The sequence below is a fragment of the Pristis pectinata genome, chromosome 4 (assembly GCF_009764475.1).
Source record: "Pristis pectinata isolate sPriPec2 chromosome 4, sPriPec2.1.pri, whole genome shotgun sequence".
In the NCBI taxonomy this organism is placed as follows: domain Eukaryota; kingdom Metazoa; phylum Chordata; class Chondrichthyes; order Rhinopristiformes; family Pristidae; genus Pristis; species Pristis pectinata.
The window spans coordinates 97364382-97379592 of record NC_067408.1 but is presented as its reverse complement, the minus strand read 5'-3'; the positions used below and the strand labels follow the sequence as shown (position 1 = coordinate 97379592).

Genomic DNA, 15211 nt, shown 5'->3' with positions numbered 1-15211 from the left:
GCAGGAGGTGGTGTGGTGTTTAAGTTATCATACTGGTAATCCAGAAACCTGGACTAATGATCCAGAGACCAGAGTTTAAATCCCAGAATTTTAAAAAAATCTGGCATAGGGCAGGACCAGATTGAACCAGATGGGTTTCTTTAACTGACACTGATGTCCTTCAGGTGAGGAAATCTGACCATCTGGCCTGCATGTGACTCCAGATCCTCCTTGTGGTTGACTCTTAAATGCCCTTTGAGATGGCCCAGCAAGGTGCTCAATTGTATCATTATTGCTACATTCAAACAGGGAAGAAATAAAACCAGCAGATCTCCTGGCATCTGCCTAGAGACTGGCCAGATTAAGACCAAAGTTGTTCACATTCCTGTTGACCTTGCAAAGTCCTCACAAACATATAAACTGGAAGACCTGTCCCACAGACTAGTTGAGTAACAGCCTGTGGCAGATAATGAGTGATCCAACACAAGGAATAAATCTACTTGACTTCTGCTCATTTGTGTATTCTGAAATAGCTGTCAGGTTTCCTGCATTACAATAATGTATGCTGATTGCCTCACTTTCTTCTCTCCAAAATTTCTGGCTCATTATCACATTTTTTTAACTAACCTGACTAAAATCCATTCAACAGGTTAAATGAAAATGAAGTCTTCTGCATAATAGGCATTGATGAATCATTTATAAATTCATAGTTGCGGTACATTTATCCTGTGGCATGAATGAGACTGAGGGATGAAGAGACATCACCAAAGTAATACTTTAAATAGAAGTGTGTCACACTTTAAAATGTGCTTTGAATGCTGTCCGGTACATTTTTCTATGTAGTTTTGTAAGAATAAAGCTACTTCTACAGCAACAGTATGGCAGGAACACATGCACAACCATTTAAAAAAACAAAATGCAATTGATAGTAGAAAGGGGAAATACTGCAGGATATTGCAGGTAAGGGTAACTGTAGAAATATAGAAAGATTCCTAATCCTACTATTTCCGCAAAAATAGACCAGAATTAAATTTTGTTTTAAATTTTCTGAGAAGGCCACTTGTTGTCCAGCTCTGATTGACTTGAGAATGGAATAATGCTGAATAATTTTGAAGTTTTGTAGTCCATATTCGGAGAGTGGTCCTGTGATTTATGTTGTATCTCATTGACGCAGTCTATGTATTTGTTAAGCATAGAACTGTAGCATGGGCTATTAGCTACTTTTCTTTAAATGATTTGTTCAGTTGTCTGTACCTTGTTGAACATTTTGCAGCTTCAAAAACAACATGATCAACACTATATGAATATACTGTATAACCTACTTTGTTCTGTTTCAGCCTCAAAGCAGAGTGGCTATACAGTCAAGGGAAAGGTCGATCATTTCGACCTGGCCAACATGTGCAGCTGGTCCAATATTTGGCTTCAGTTTGTCCCCTCACATCAACTCCAGCACTGCAATCTGCAGAGGATGCTAAACTTGAAAAAATTCTGAATAAGCAGAGGTAAATAAAACAGTATCTGTGATCCAAATATGATCATGTTTCTAAAGTGGATAAATACAAAAATTGTATGGCAAGATTTTAAATATTCTCTTTTTGCAAGGAGGGGATATTTTTGCATGTTGAACTAGTGTTTCTGGAGGATTTTTTTATGAATTTTCAAATGTTTTGTTTTCTGGCATCATCATGTTTGTATGTATGTAGTCACATAGAAACAAAAACTCTGCAGCAAAATTTTGATATGGGCTAACTTTTAACATTGAGGAAGCAGTCATTGCTTAGGCACCAGCTTTTTGACAAGGACAAGAAGACTGTTGAGGAGGATTTTAAAAGATGTGCAGTGAGTTCTGGCATTCTGATATTCTATTTGTAAATACCAAGTTATCCTATTTGTCCCCAGTCATACAAACCTGAAAGATGGGTCTTCATTTTTCTCCTGGCTCGCTTATTGTTTAGACTGAATCTAACATTGCAAAAACCCCCATCTCCTGCTTGATCTTAAACTGAACTTCAAACTCCACTGCCTTTAAGATAGCCTTGTCAATCTGCAGCCTCCACTATCTCTTGTTTTAGTCCACCTTTCACAGAAATACTTATCTTTGTATTGGATAGTCTCTTCAAGCCTAGCTCATCAGTTGTTTACACAGATTTCAACTTCTATATATAATAGTTTAAACTTCTATATATTATATTATAATTTAATGGACTGCATCCTCCCTACACAAAGTCCTGGCTCCTTATTATCACTGACAGCAACTTTTAATTGAAAATTGCAAGTTTCCCATTACTTGTGAGGGAAAACAAGTGTGGTTTTAAACCTTTAAAACTGAAGACATTTGTTGTCTAGAATGTCCAAGGAAACTTGTGCCAAATGGATGTCATAAACAGATGATCAAAATCATCTTTTACAATCCTCCATCTGGCTCAAGTAATACTATTCCCCTATTCAATATCAAATTCCTAAAAATATATTTATATTGAATATTTGCAGCTTCAATAAATGGCTTGGATATTAATATATATTCTATTCTTTCTTCAGTCAGTGTATTCTGTAGAACTATGGAGCTATTCCAACTATCTTTGTAAAGAAAATAGATTTTGGATTTCATTTGGGTAGCTAATTTTATGGCTTTTTTTTGGCCTGGCACTAGGCTTCACCAACTAGAACTGATGGAAAAGTTCCAGAACAACAGCCATACTCCACATTCGAGTCCCAATTTGGAGCTGTCATTTCAAAGTGAATGTAACAGGCCAACACAAAGTCACACTATCCATAATACGAAAGGTAGGAAGAATGCAGGAACTATAAGATGTTGTGATTGCAAGTGACTTGATGCTCTGAAATGATTCTCAATCCATGCTTTCAAAAATTATTTCAATCTATTTGTCACAAGGCAATAATTTTGCTTTTTAATATGCTTAGTTTATAACTTATAAGACATTGGCTTTATTAAAAAAAAGGCTGTGCATGTTTTTAGGGATTTAATATTGAATGAAGCAGTTAAGATACTTTGTAGTAATCTCTTTGACTGGCTTTCTAGCTTTATGATTTTTGAAAAAAGTTATACACATCAGAAGACCTTGATAACATAAAGTAGTCAGAAATTAAGGCACATGAAGTTGGGGCAAATAGATGAACGGATAGCAGTTTGATAAATGTGTAAAGTTAGAGAGTGGGGCATAAAGAATATATCTTAAGATTAGAGGAAGGTAGAAAGCCATGTTGTTCATATTTTATTATCATGGTTTGGATTCACATTTGACTTCTTACCACTTTACCTGTGGAAGGTGCATTTGTCTGTGCCTATATTGGTAGGAATGAGCATTACATTGCATACATTAGAACTATCTTGACAAGGAGGATACTTCCATGTGATAAAGGGCCATTGAGAAACTGTTTCTCTCTTCACAGATGTTACCTGACTTGCTGAGTATTTCCAGAATTCTGTTTTTATTACTCCCAATACAGTATGGCACTATATTGTGTTAAGAAAAGTGAGGTGGAAGCAGTTAGGCTTCAGGAGGATGGAGATGAGCAATATCAGCGGTTTTTTATGAGAATCACTGAAAGTTAACATATCGGTTCTGTAAGTAATTAGGAAGGCAAATAGTTTGTTGGTCTTTATTGAAAGTGGATTTGAGTACAAGAGTAGAGACATCTTGCACCAATCATATAGAGCTTTAGTGAAACTGTACCTGAAGTACTATTTACAGGTCGGTGGAAAAGATTCAAGAATATCCTTAAAGCCTCTTATTAGTGGAGGGAGGGAGGGGGAGGGAATAGCACCATTTCCACTTTGAGAATATCTAGTCCGTGATAGTCCATATTGGAGGAGGAGTATTTTGAATGGTATTGATAGCCTCAAGTTTCTGGATCAGGAGCACACAGAAAGCCTGCCAGACGTTTCCTGCCCAACCTGCAGAAGAAACTATAGTTACCACATTATCGGTTGCCTCAGATCTCACAAAATCAAACCAGAAATAAGTCATCCTCCATCCTGAAGGACTAAAGAAGAAAGAGAGACACTGGTGATGAAGAATAATAGGGCATCAAAAGTTGGGATTGAGGATTTGGTTAAGCAGATTGGTAACTGCTGAATTGCTAAAATGAACAGGAGCTCCATACTTCTACAGCTTGAACATGCATGAGATACAAAAGGAAGATTGAATGTATTAATTAAGAGCATGATTGCAGTAATGGCAGGGAAATAACTAATGCTACGGTATCTCTGGGTTATGAAATGAGGAAAAGATCCTTTAAGCAGTAAAGTAGAAATTGGGGATATGATCCTTGGCCAATTTGCAGTTATAATAATGGAGATATTCTGAAATAGAGTGAGATGTGACAAATGTTTGCAGAGAGGTTTCTGGGAGATAACTAGGTTGTTTTCTAAACTGATGCTACTGATGGAGATTTTCAGTATCTACAGTTTCTTGATTTTCATTGCATGTCTAATTCCCTGCCACTGTTAATTGCTTAAATGAAGCCTTAGTACTCTTATCTTGATCCAAACAGACGCCATGCAGGTACTTCCAACATCTATTGCAGTTTACAGAAAGGATAATTTTAAGTAAATTCGTCTAATGCCCTCTCCTCTCCTTTCCTCATCTTTAATGAAAATTTTCATTATCGAGAATATTATGTTCCCAGACTTACTTTGATGAAGGCGAGTTTTCTTCAAAACTACAGCATTGTATCCCAGTATTCTCTTTAATGCCTAATAGTTCCTCAATTTTAATTTGGAATTACTCTCACAATCCCAAATAAACAATATTCAAGAACTATGTGTCGGATCCAGTTATTTTCAAATCCACAGGTTCTTTCAGGAGTCCAGGATTGAGTTGAAAACAATTTGGTGCTTCACAAAGTTTTATTGGAAAAGTTTAAAACAAAGAAAGAGTCAGAGAGCACATGGCACTAGCTTTGATGAGCCGAGACAAAGGGAACAAAAGATGTGCCCGGGCCAGGGGGGAGGAAGATCAGGAGAGAGATTAACAAAAAGCGACACCTTATGTACCTGAGATAAGAGGTAGTCCTTAGCTAACAATAGCCCAATCAGGAAACCTATTAGATACTTGTGGCCAAACCAACCAATGAAAAAACCACATAGTCACCTGATGGACAATAAGCTAGTAAGCGGCCATTCCTTGTGCAGCCACTTGAGGTGTATTAAACACTATACATTGTTAAAAAACTAATTAAAACAGTCGAATCCAACATATGGTTGTGGTGACTTGTACTTAATGTGGAATAGGATGTGACCTGTTGTCTTTTTAAAAGGCACCAGTAGTTTATGAATGTTGGGAATGGGGAGCCAGCCGGTAGAGTATCAGATTAGTTGAGTCCCTGTGTGAACAGTTTCAGCAACAACTGGGCTGAGATGTGGGCAGAGCTGGGTGATAGTGTCTCGGGAATGTCTTTATAATGGTGTATGATGCTCTGGTGCACTTTGAATACGATATTGTGAATCATGTAATTCATCCCAAATTGCTGGAAAGTGAGATGCCATTGATAGGAATGGGTGTGGTGTCTGTGGCAGGTGCTGATGTTTAACTGATAGAAATTCAGTCTCATCCATCATTCAATATCAAGAGAGCTATTTGGCAACATAGGCATAGAGACATGGTGAAGAGATAGAATTGAGAGTCATCAGCAAACCTGAGGCAGCTGACTCAAGTCTTTGACTGATGTTGCCAAGGGAGATTGTGTAACTGTCCACTATGAGGGGCCTGAGGATAAATTTTGGCATGCTCCAGACCTAATGTAGAACAGAGAAGGCATTGCTAGAAATGTTCTGGTTACGAATGAGTAGTAAGAGTGAAACCAAGTGAGAACATTTTCTTTGAGCTGGTCAATGGAAGAGAGATATTGGTGGAGAAGAACATGTCAACCGTGCTGAAGACTGGAGAGAGCTCAAGAAGGATAAAGACAGAGTGTGCATTTTGATTCGATATAGTAACACAGCCATCTTCAGCTGCTTAAATTATTGGCTCTCCCTCCATCATAAATTTAGAATTGAAAACATTGTAATCGGTTTCAATTGGAACTCTTCAGATAATAAATCGGTAGGCACATTTTAAAACATGAACAACATTCAGACTTGAGCTTGTAAGTGGCAATTTAATTTTGTGGTGTATGTGGGGATAACTTGCCTCCAACAAGAAAGTCTAACTGTATCTCTTTGAGGTTCAATGGGATTACCATTGCTGAATCCACCACCAACATTGACCAGAAACTAACTTAGTCCAGCCACCAGATATGAAATGAGCCAGTAAAGGCCAGTATGATGTTTTGGTAAGAAAATATCAGTTTCAATCATACAATTGGGTTATATCGGTAATGTTAGTGAAACAACTCTACTGATAAGAAATTTAATTTTCACCCCTACTAACTGTGTGGGTGATGTGAGCAGCTCTGAAACTAGTTATTCTCTCCTCACTGTAGTTTGTCTTTCTACCACAATAAAGCCCAAGTCAGGAGTGGGATGAAACCACAATAACATTCAAAAAGCTCAGTGTCATTTGGGATAAAGCTCACTTAATTGACACAACATCCACCAGCTTAAACATGCACTTCCATCACCTCCACACTGCTCTGAAAGTTCTATCTCTTCACCTGGCACAAGGTATTCATGTGAATTCTGCAGCGTAAGTGGTGGGTAACTGATGCAACTTTGGGTGCAGTTGGAGGAATGGTGCAAACCAATGACTGTAACTTGTTCCTTGTTCCTTCTGTGTTCTTATTGGAAATCCTGGTTCCTCACCGTTACATGGAAATTGTGGCACTTAAACAGGAAAAAAACTGACATTTTTTCTCACTCTGGGGCATTTAAAGTTTAATGTTAAGCACAACATAGCTAATGGATAACATGACACAGTTATGTTTTTGTCTGAAATAATCACTTTTCTTCCTGATATTCGGTTAAAAGAACTTCTAATTTGTTTCCTAATTATAATAGGCAGACCTCTGACAGTGAAGGAGAGGTGATGTTATTGAGTGAAATTAAGGATAGGCAGAGCTTGGTGTCATCAATTTACATGCAAAAGCTGATCCTGTGTCTCAGGGTGCCTTTAAAGGACAACATGTAGATTTAAAGGAAAAAAGGGCAAGGCTAATTCTTTGAGGCATTCTGGAAATAACAGGAAGAACTGGCAAGAAGGGAAGGAGAAAACACTAGCTCCACATGGGTTTATAGAATTGGACCCTTGTAAGTCTTAACAAGATTATTGTGAAGTAAGAGGAGAATTTGACTGTAGTCATGTGATGTAGAAGTTACTTATTTGGTCAAATATATGTAAATTATACAGCCTATAAGTTGCGTTGGCATCCTTTGATAAATGTGGAATATGTCTGAGGCTTGGCTTGCACAGGCACAAGAAGAAAAAAGTAGGCATCCATACATGTAATGTATTTTTGTTTTATTTTAGAGCCTGTAATTCGCATTAACTCATGGGTTGCAGCGGGTGACCCTGGACAGCAGCCCAATGCAATTAAGCAATTCTCACCAACTCTTGGAGAGACTTCAGGATGCTGTCATGGTGAGCTCTTCTTGGAGGATATACAGACTGATGAAGATAAATTGAATAGCAGTCTTCTGTCTTCTGAATCCACGTTCATGCCTGTGACCACTGCAATGTCGCCTCTTTCACCTTCCCATGATCTGAGGCTTCCTGCAGATAGTCTGACTCCAGAAGGTGATGCCACAGCGCCACTGCATTTGGAAGCTGGAGTTAACCGTGAAGATAGTGATGACCAAAAATACCTGAAGGCAGCAAGGAGAGCCGAAGATTATGAATCTTGGGTGGGAAGATCGGGTGAGAGAAGTAAGGAAGAGAGTGGCAGGATATTATCTGCATCCAACCCTATGCAATCTTCTGTCACCTTCACTTTAAGCGAAAGCAAAAACCCAATGTCAGCTGAATTAACAAAGGAGCAATGTTTTCCAGACAGCAAATTATCAAGTCAGACACAAGTGGAAACTGTGCAGGAGGTGATGGGAGAGGACACAAAGCCAGATAAATCTGATATGTCTAAAGCAATTGAGGCAAACCCAGAATATATGAATAAAGCAGCTGTAAAGATTCAAGCATGCTGGCGTGGATTCTACACTAGGAACTGGAATTCACAGGCAAAGGAAATACGTTGTGAAATCCGACTACGTAGGATGCAGGAACACGTGGAATACTTGACTGAAGAAGTAATCAGGTGACATATAAGAGAGGGGAGGGGTTTCTATATTTTTGAAAATTCATAATGCATTCAGGTTATGTGCATTGTATTTAGACAAGTGAAAATCCAAAGCCATCCACCAGACTGTTGACCAAATAATTCTCTAACTTCATGTTCTCTATTGTCTTGGAATACTACAACATGAGTAAATCCAAGTAACAATCTGTATTTGCTAGGGTTGATTCAACAAAGTATCAAAAGAAATCCAAGACAACCAGGTCTTGAAACTAATCCAAATCTTCCACCAATGTTTATGATTAGAAGAGCGAATAACAGTTTTGGTCTCGAAAGTCAAATAAGTGAACATAAGCAAATTTGCCAATCCTGATTTTATAAACAAGGAATAAAGTGGCATACAAAATAAAAGTAAATGCTAATCAAATGTCCAGATACAGTACAACTATTTATGAAGCATTATCTGTGATGAATCTCTGATCTGTAAAGGGGAATATCACCTGAGAAAAAAGTGTCTTGTATCTGTTCTGTCTCTCATACAAGTCTCAAAATGTAAGGAGGAAAAACCTTACCCTGGCTGTATTTTCAATGAATGTGTTTTCAGCTAGTTATAATTTTGCCTGAGCAGACCTTGCCATGATTCTTGTTCTTGCCTATCTTCCAACTTCTCTAATCTAAATCATAAGCATGCAACCACAAAAGTTCCAGACCTAACTATTGACCTAACTATTTGAGTATATTACGTTAATACTGAAACTACATGTAAACCACAAATTTACAAAAATTTATTGTAACTCCAGCTCTTTTATATAATCGCATATTTCCACCACCCTTTCTTAAATATCTCCACCTATTCTTCCACTTTTGTTCCAATCAACTGCCTGGGATAACTAAGCAAATATTTATATGCAATATAAGTTGCATACATATATAGAGAGGAGCTCTGCTTGACAAAGAAAGACCAAGATGACACTTGGTCACAGAAAGATTTCACTTAATTGTTCCTCTGAAGAAAATCATAAATACTAAATTATTAACAATTCTTAAAAATCAATTAGTTATCAACTTTTTAAAAAATCCTCCTTATTTCAGAGTAGGCTAGGAATCAAAGCACTTAAGTCCATTAATACCTATTGAAATTAAAGTTTCTTAGTGCTCATGTTTGTCTGCTACAGTTTGGTAAATCTTATTAATCTCCTTTTGGTCATGAGGTAGAAAACCATACATGAAAGAGTCATATTTTCTTGCAATAAGCCCATCAGGTCAATGCCAGCTCTTCAAAGAATTTCCATCTGTCCCATTACCTCACTTATTTTCTCATAACCAGTTCTCTCACATGCCCGTCAACTCCACCCTGACTTTTCTACCACCTTCCTTAGAGGTGGTTTACAGTAACCACTTAACCACCAATCAGCACCTCTTTGAGATGTGAGAGGAAGTTGGAACACCTGCAGGAAACCCACGTGGTCACAGGGAGAGTATGCAAAGTCCACATACCACTGGAGATCAGGATTGAACACGAGTCACTTGAGTTGTGCCATGCAATTTTGGGGGGAGTAACATTGTTATTGATCAACCATTGACTCTGCTGAAGGATGACATACTGCTTGATATGTTGCCACAAAAATAATCTGCAGTTAGTTTTAATCTTCATTCACCTGATTGACAGAATAAAAGTGCACCACATTACAAGGAGCCAAGAATGGGACCTTTTATTTTGCTCTCTTTCCCTCAGCAGATTGGTCAAAACCCAGAGACATAGATTTAAGTATTTGGTAGAAGGATTAGAGGGGAGATGAGGGGGAAAACAAAACAAGTGTGTTGTGGGAGTCTGGAACTCGCTTCCTGAAAGGGTGGTCAAGGCAGAAGCCCTAAACGCATTTAAGAAGTACATAGATTGTACACTTGAGGAGCCAGGACAGGCAGGGTTGTGGGTCAAGTGCTGAAAAGTGAGATTAGGATGGGTAGCTGCTGCTTGACTGGCATTGATGTGATGGGCTGAATGACGTCCCCATGTCATGAATTTTCTATCATTTCTATCTTTGTAGATGGAGGAAAGAGTGTGAAGAAGAACGTATTCAAAGAATGGTACAAGAAGAAGCTGTAAAGTTCTTATGGAATGAGGTAATTACTTTTATTGCATTTGATCCAGTCATTTAGACCAAGAATTTACTTAACACTAAAATAAAAGTGAATTTGTTTCCATACTTTTCCAAGTTGGAACTTATTCACGATATGCCACGGTCCATCACCTACATTTCACGAAGAATAAGAAAGGTGATAACCTTAGTTTTAAAACACTGTTTTGTAAAAGCTGAGAAGAAAACTTGGAAGATATGGAATTAAACACACTGAAAACAAATGTTATTGTAGGAGACACTCCATTTTTGTATTTTTTTAATATATGTCTCTGAATATTAGACAGTTAAAATCTGTTAAGTTCAATGACATCTTTGCCTGATGTCAAAGTTCTGGCCCCAGCTTTGTCTGCTGTCAGTGTTGTTATGGATATTCTAGGGTAGGTGCTCTGGCCTGGTTGGCATCTTGACCTATCCTTGCAGCTTGTGCAGGGATACCCTGAAAATGTTCTCTGCATCTGGCTCGGATAAGTGCAGGTTTGGGGTGGGGGGGGGGGGGACAACGAGTGGTGTTGCCAGGTACTGGGTCTTCTCCAACATATTCCTGCCAAGTAGTTTTGGATGGAAACCATATTATATTGACTATTCATAAAAGAGCTATCAAATTGAGATTAAGTTGTGATGATTATCAAGTTTATATTTCATACTTGGGTTTTAATCTGCATTCAATTGGAATATCAGGCCATGAGCGTCATGTAAATCTTTTTTTTGACCATGTTGATAAAACTATGCAAAAGTGAAAAATAATGTTTTTCTGTAATTGATTACCCACCATAAGTCTTGTTTGCATCTATAACAACTAAGGTAAGATATCTTTATTAGTCACATGTACACCGAAACGCTTAGTGAAATGTATCTTTTGCGTAGAGTGTTCTGGGGGCAGCCCACAGGTGTCGCCACGCTTCCGGCACCAACATGGCCTGCCCACAACTTCCTAACCCATATGTAGAAGGGTTAGAAATGATTTATTTTGCATGTTAGACAGCAAGAATTGCCACTGAACTGGGTCAAGAACCCGGGTCGCTGAAGCAAGAACCCGGGTCGCTGGTGCTGTAATAGCATTACACTAACTGCTACACAGCTATGCCTGCCCTAGTCAACAATGTTTGCATTGTAAAATTGCCTGATCAGTCTCCATTTGTTTGCCTTCAAATTAGTCCTGTACATTGAAGCCTGCTGACTTGGTAGCATCAGTAGACAGAGAACCAAAGTTTTGTGTCAATCACCTTTGAAAAGAACTAGGAAAATGTAGAAATGAAACAAGTTTCAAATTGCAGAGAAAAGCAGGAAGGGGTGGAAAGAACAAAGGGTAAGGTTTTCAATGGAATGGGGGACAGGACACGTATGCTGTTGGTACTAGCTGAAAGAAGATGTTAACGGTATGTCTAGAGGAGTTGTAAATAGAGGAGCCGAATGATACTAAAAAAACAAAACTAAAATAGCTGATTATATGGAAAATATTGAATCCTGACAGCTGTAATGTGCTACGTTGGAGAATAAGCTGCTGTTCCTTGAGCTTGTGTTGAGCTGCAGTGTGTGAGGCTAAATACAGAGAGTTTGGTAGTAGGATGCAGAGTTACCCAGTGTATTCATTTATGATCCATTTCACTTAATGGACAATTTAAATGACCCCTTACTGCTAAATTTAAATGACCCCTTACTGCTAAATGTGGCACCCTCCAATTAACATAGCATCCGCGGACTGGATTGAGTCTGGGTCCTTGGAGCGGTGAATATGCGACACCATGTTGCACCACCATGTCGTATGAGGAGAGATTAAGCAGACTGTATCTGTGCTCCATAGAGTTTAGAACAAAGAAAGGTGATCTCATGGAAAGTTGCAGAAATCATTTGGGGATTGACAAGGTAAATGTGAAAATGTTTCCCCCGGCTAGGGATATCTAGAACCAAGGGTCACAGTCTCAAAGTAAGGGATTTGCCATAAAGGACACGCATGGGGATTTTTTTTTATATCCAGAATGGTGTATCTTGCCAGTTCTCTACCCAAGAGGGTTGTGGAGGCTGAGGTTTACTCTTTAAGGGAAATAAAGAGTATGAGATTAGTACACAAAAGTATCCCTGGGGTAAAACTCAGCCACAATCTTATTGAATGGCAGAGAAGGCATGAGAGGCCGACAAATTTTACCCCACAGAATTGAGATCAATAGACTAATAGGTGGATGAGTATTTGTATCACTGCCTAACGCCCAGCAAAAGACTGAACAAACAAATGGTATCCTGGCAGGCCCAAAAGAAATGTGGTATTTCAATACTGGACTGCAAACTATCATTAACTTTAAGTATTAGATTACATTGACAACATTAATTTAGAATGTAGAAGTAAATTTACAAAGATTCAAGAATAATATACATTTTAAGGCACATTGGCTCACATTTTTGTTTTGTTAAGAAGATGCACATTCATCGCATGTGTTCAATAAAATATTTGAAAAACAGGCAACGAGAATCCTATTTATCATTGTTGTCTTTGTTTTACTACAGGTTCGACGCCTCCAGGAGTGGCAACTATCCATGACCCAGAAACAAAATGAAGTACTACACCCTGACACAAAAGAACCCATTCTTCTGCAGCCTAAGTTTATTCATCTTTCTGAATGCACACCCTTTAATAACTATAAAAGCCTTTCTTCCCGACAAAATGTTCACTCGGAGATTTCACTGCGAGAATTTCCTGACTCTGGCTTTCAATCTTCGGACGTAATCCACAATTGTCTTCAAGAGTCTCTGAATTCTTGTCAGAGTTCCTCAGGTGGCAGCACAAGCACAGTTTTAGAAGCCACCTCTGAACTTAAAAAAATAGACCATGAATGTTTAATGAATGATCCTGGAGAGCCAGACAGCCAAGATTCCATGCACACAAAATGGGATAAGGAAAACTCCAATAGTGAACAGGACAGCAACCTTATACAGCAGTATCTCAATTCTGTAAGGCAGCTGGAGGCTGCAGAAGATGAATCAAATTTTAGTGGGAGAACAGAGTGCAGTAGTAGGAATGATCATGATTCCCTTTGCGGTGCTTCGGTGGAAATGCCTGAAGATGACTGCACTGAAATTTCAGATTCCCTTTGTCAAGCAGAAGAATGTGTCAGTGTGGACAAGTAAAGGACCATGAGTGACTCTCTCAGCATTATGAATTGATGTAGATTACTCAAACCATGACCATTTAGGAGTAATGCTAATAAACCCAGAATATTTATGTGAAAGCAATACTAAGTAGGCTAAATTTGTCTAAGGTGCTGGATTGGATTCAATGCTGCTTCTTCCAAATAAACTTATTCAGGAGACATCATGCAAGTAAAATGTAATTGCGCTAATTCTATGTGTTAATTTAGTTAGTTTCATCTGTCAGCATTTCAACTAGCATTGATTTGCATCCAGTGTCCAGTTTTTGTGTTATTCTCTGATTATTCTTCCGATGAGGATATTTTTTGTTCTTTTCTGGACTTTCCAGTTATCCATGACACTTGGTTCAAGGTGTGAATAGATATGCCTACATCTTCCTTTCAGCATGATGGCATGACTGAGATTATTAAATTCCTGCATCTTATTTGAAAAGTGTGAAATTGTATTGTGTCCTATGACAAAACTCTGAAGATGTGATCAAGAAAGCTTTGTTATTTATTTTAATATGTAGCATGGATTAGGGTGATGACCTGATCTTAAACGTGCAGGTCCATTTGTTATTGAACATATATTTAAGTTTAAGACTGAAGAAAATGTTTCTTACATCCCTTTTATTTGATTTTTATTTTCTTTACCAAAAATGAAATGACAAATGTATATACTTGTAATATCAGGACTAATTGATAAATACATAAAGATCTCTCTCCTTGATGTTTAAAGTCATGGAAAATAACTAAACACTAAAATGCATGTAAATTTGCTGAGAAAAATGTACATTTTACAATAACAGTTTAGAAAAACAAAATCTGGACCATTCTCAATGTCTGATTCTATTTATAGTTTTTCTGATTACCTATTTTCAGTGGCAATTCTTGCTGTCTAACATGCAAAATAAATCATTTCTAACCCTTCTATTTTGTGTTGCTATTAAATGAAGCAGATCTCATCAGGGAAGTTAAATGGTATGGATGCAAATTCTATCAATACTAATATTGTCTATGCCATATGTGAGTTGCTAACTATATAAGGGGGGGGGGGGGGGGTAATTTGCTTACTCTACAAAAGGGGAGATGTCAAGTGAATCCTACAAATTTAGGAAGTATGTAACACCATGGAATGTGTAAAGGTTACTTATAAGTCAGGAACAATTAAACATTCCAAATCTTCCATGTGAAAGTTCTGTGGTGCTTTTAATGATCTGACCTGAAGGGGGTTGCATCCAGGTCAAAATTAGGTAAAAAGCACAGTATTCTGGATTGTACATAAGTGAAGGTGCAAAAGATTTCCTCTTACCTACTTGATATAAAGATATGATATTTGAATTCTGAGAGTTCTTTAGCTCTTCAAACTGATCTCTTTGTAACTTATTTTAAAATTACCATATTGCTTCCTCTTCAAACTTTGCGTAAACTGTAATGCCTTATGTACTATTGTGTTTTCTTTTGGGGATAAAACAATCATTCCGAATGGTTTGCTTTATTGATCAAATTATCGTTGATCCTGTAAGTTATTGAATTTCAGATGTATAATAATAAATCTTTATCCTGTTAGGCAATGGTAATGTTTTGTATATGCCTTTCTGTTTATTCTTGACATTATGTGACATTGTCTTCATTCAGACGTAATGCTTTCTAGAGACTGGAATTATATTTTCTAGTCTAAATACAACAGAATCTGTCCAAAATTCAAAGTATTAAAATAATTTATGAATTTACAGATGAATTTCTGATCATACCTTGGTTCCAGAATTAGGTTTACAATATGAT

At 37.7% G+C, this 15211-nt stretch overlaps 1 protein-coding gene across 1 annotated transcript in view; it reads left to right on the top strand.

The window, feature by feature from the left end:
• cep97 (centrosomal protein 97) overlaps nt 1–14357 on the top strand; it is a 35671-nt gene extending 21314 nt beyond the window's left edge. The window contains exons 7-11 of the mRNA XM_052014198.1: nt 1317–1481; nt 2630–2763; nt 7407–8184; nt 10212–10287; nt 12804–14357. Coding sequence (XP_051870158.1) covers nt 1317–1481; nt 2630–2763; nt 7407–8184; nt 10212–10287; nt 12804–13424 — 1774 coding nt within the window. The 3' untranslated portion in view covers nt 13425–14357. The remainder of the gene's footprint in view (nt 1–1316; nt 1482–2629; nt 2764–7406; nt 8185–10211; nt 10288–12803) is intronic.
• The last annotated feature ends 854 nt before the right edge of the window (nt 14358–15211 follow it).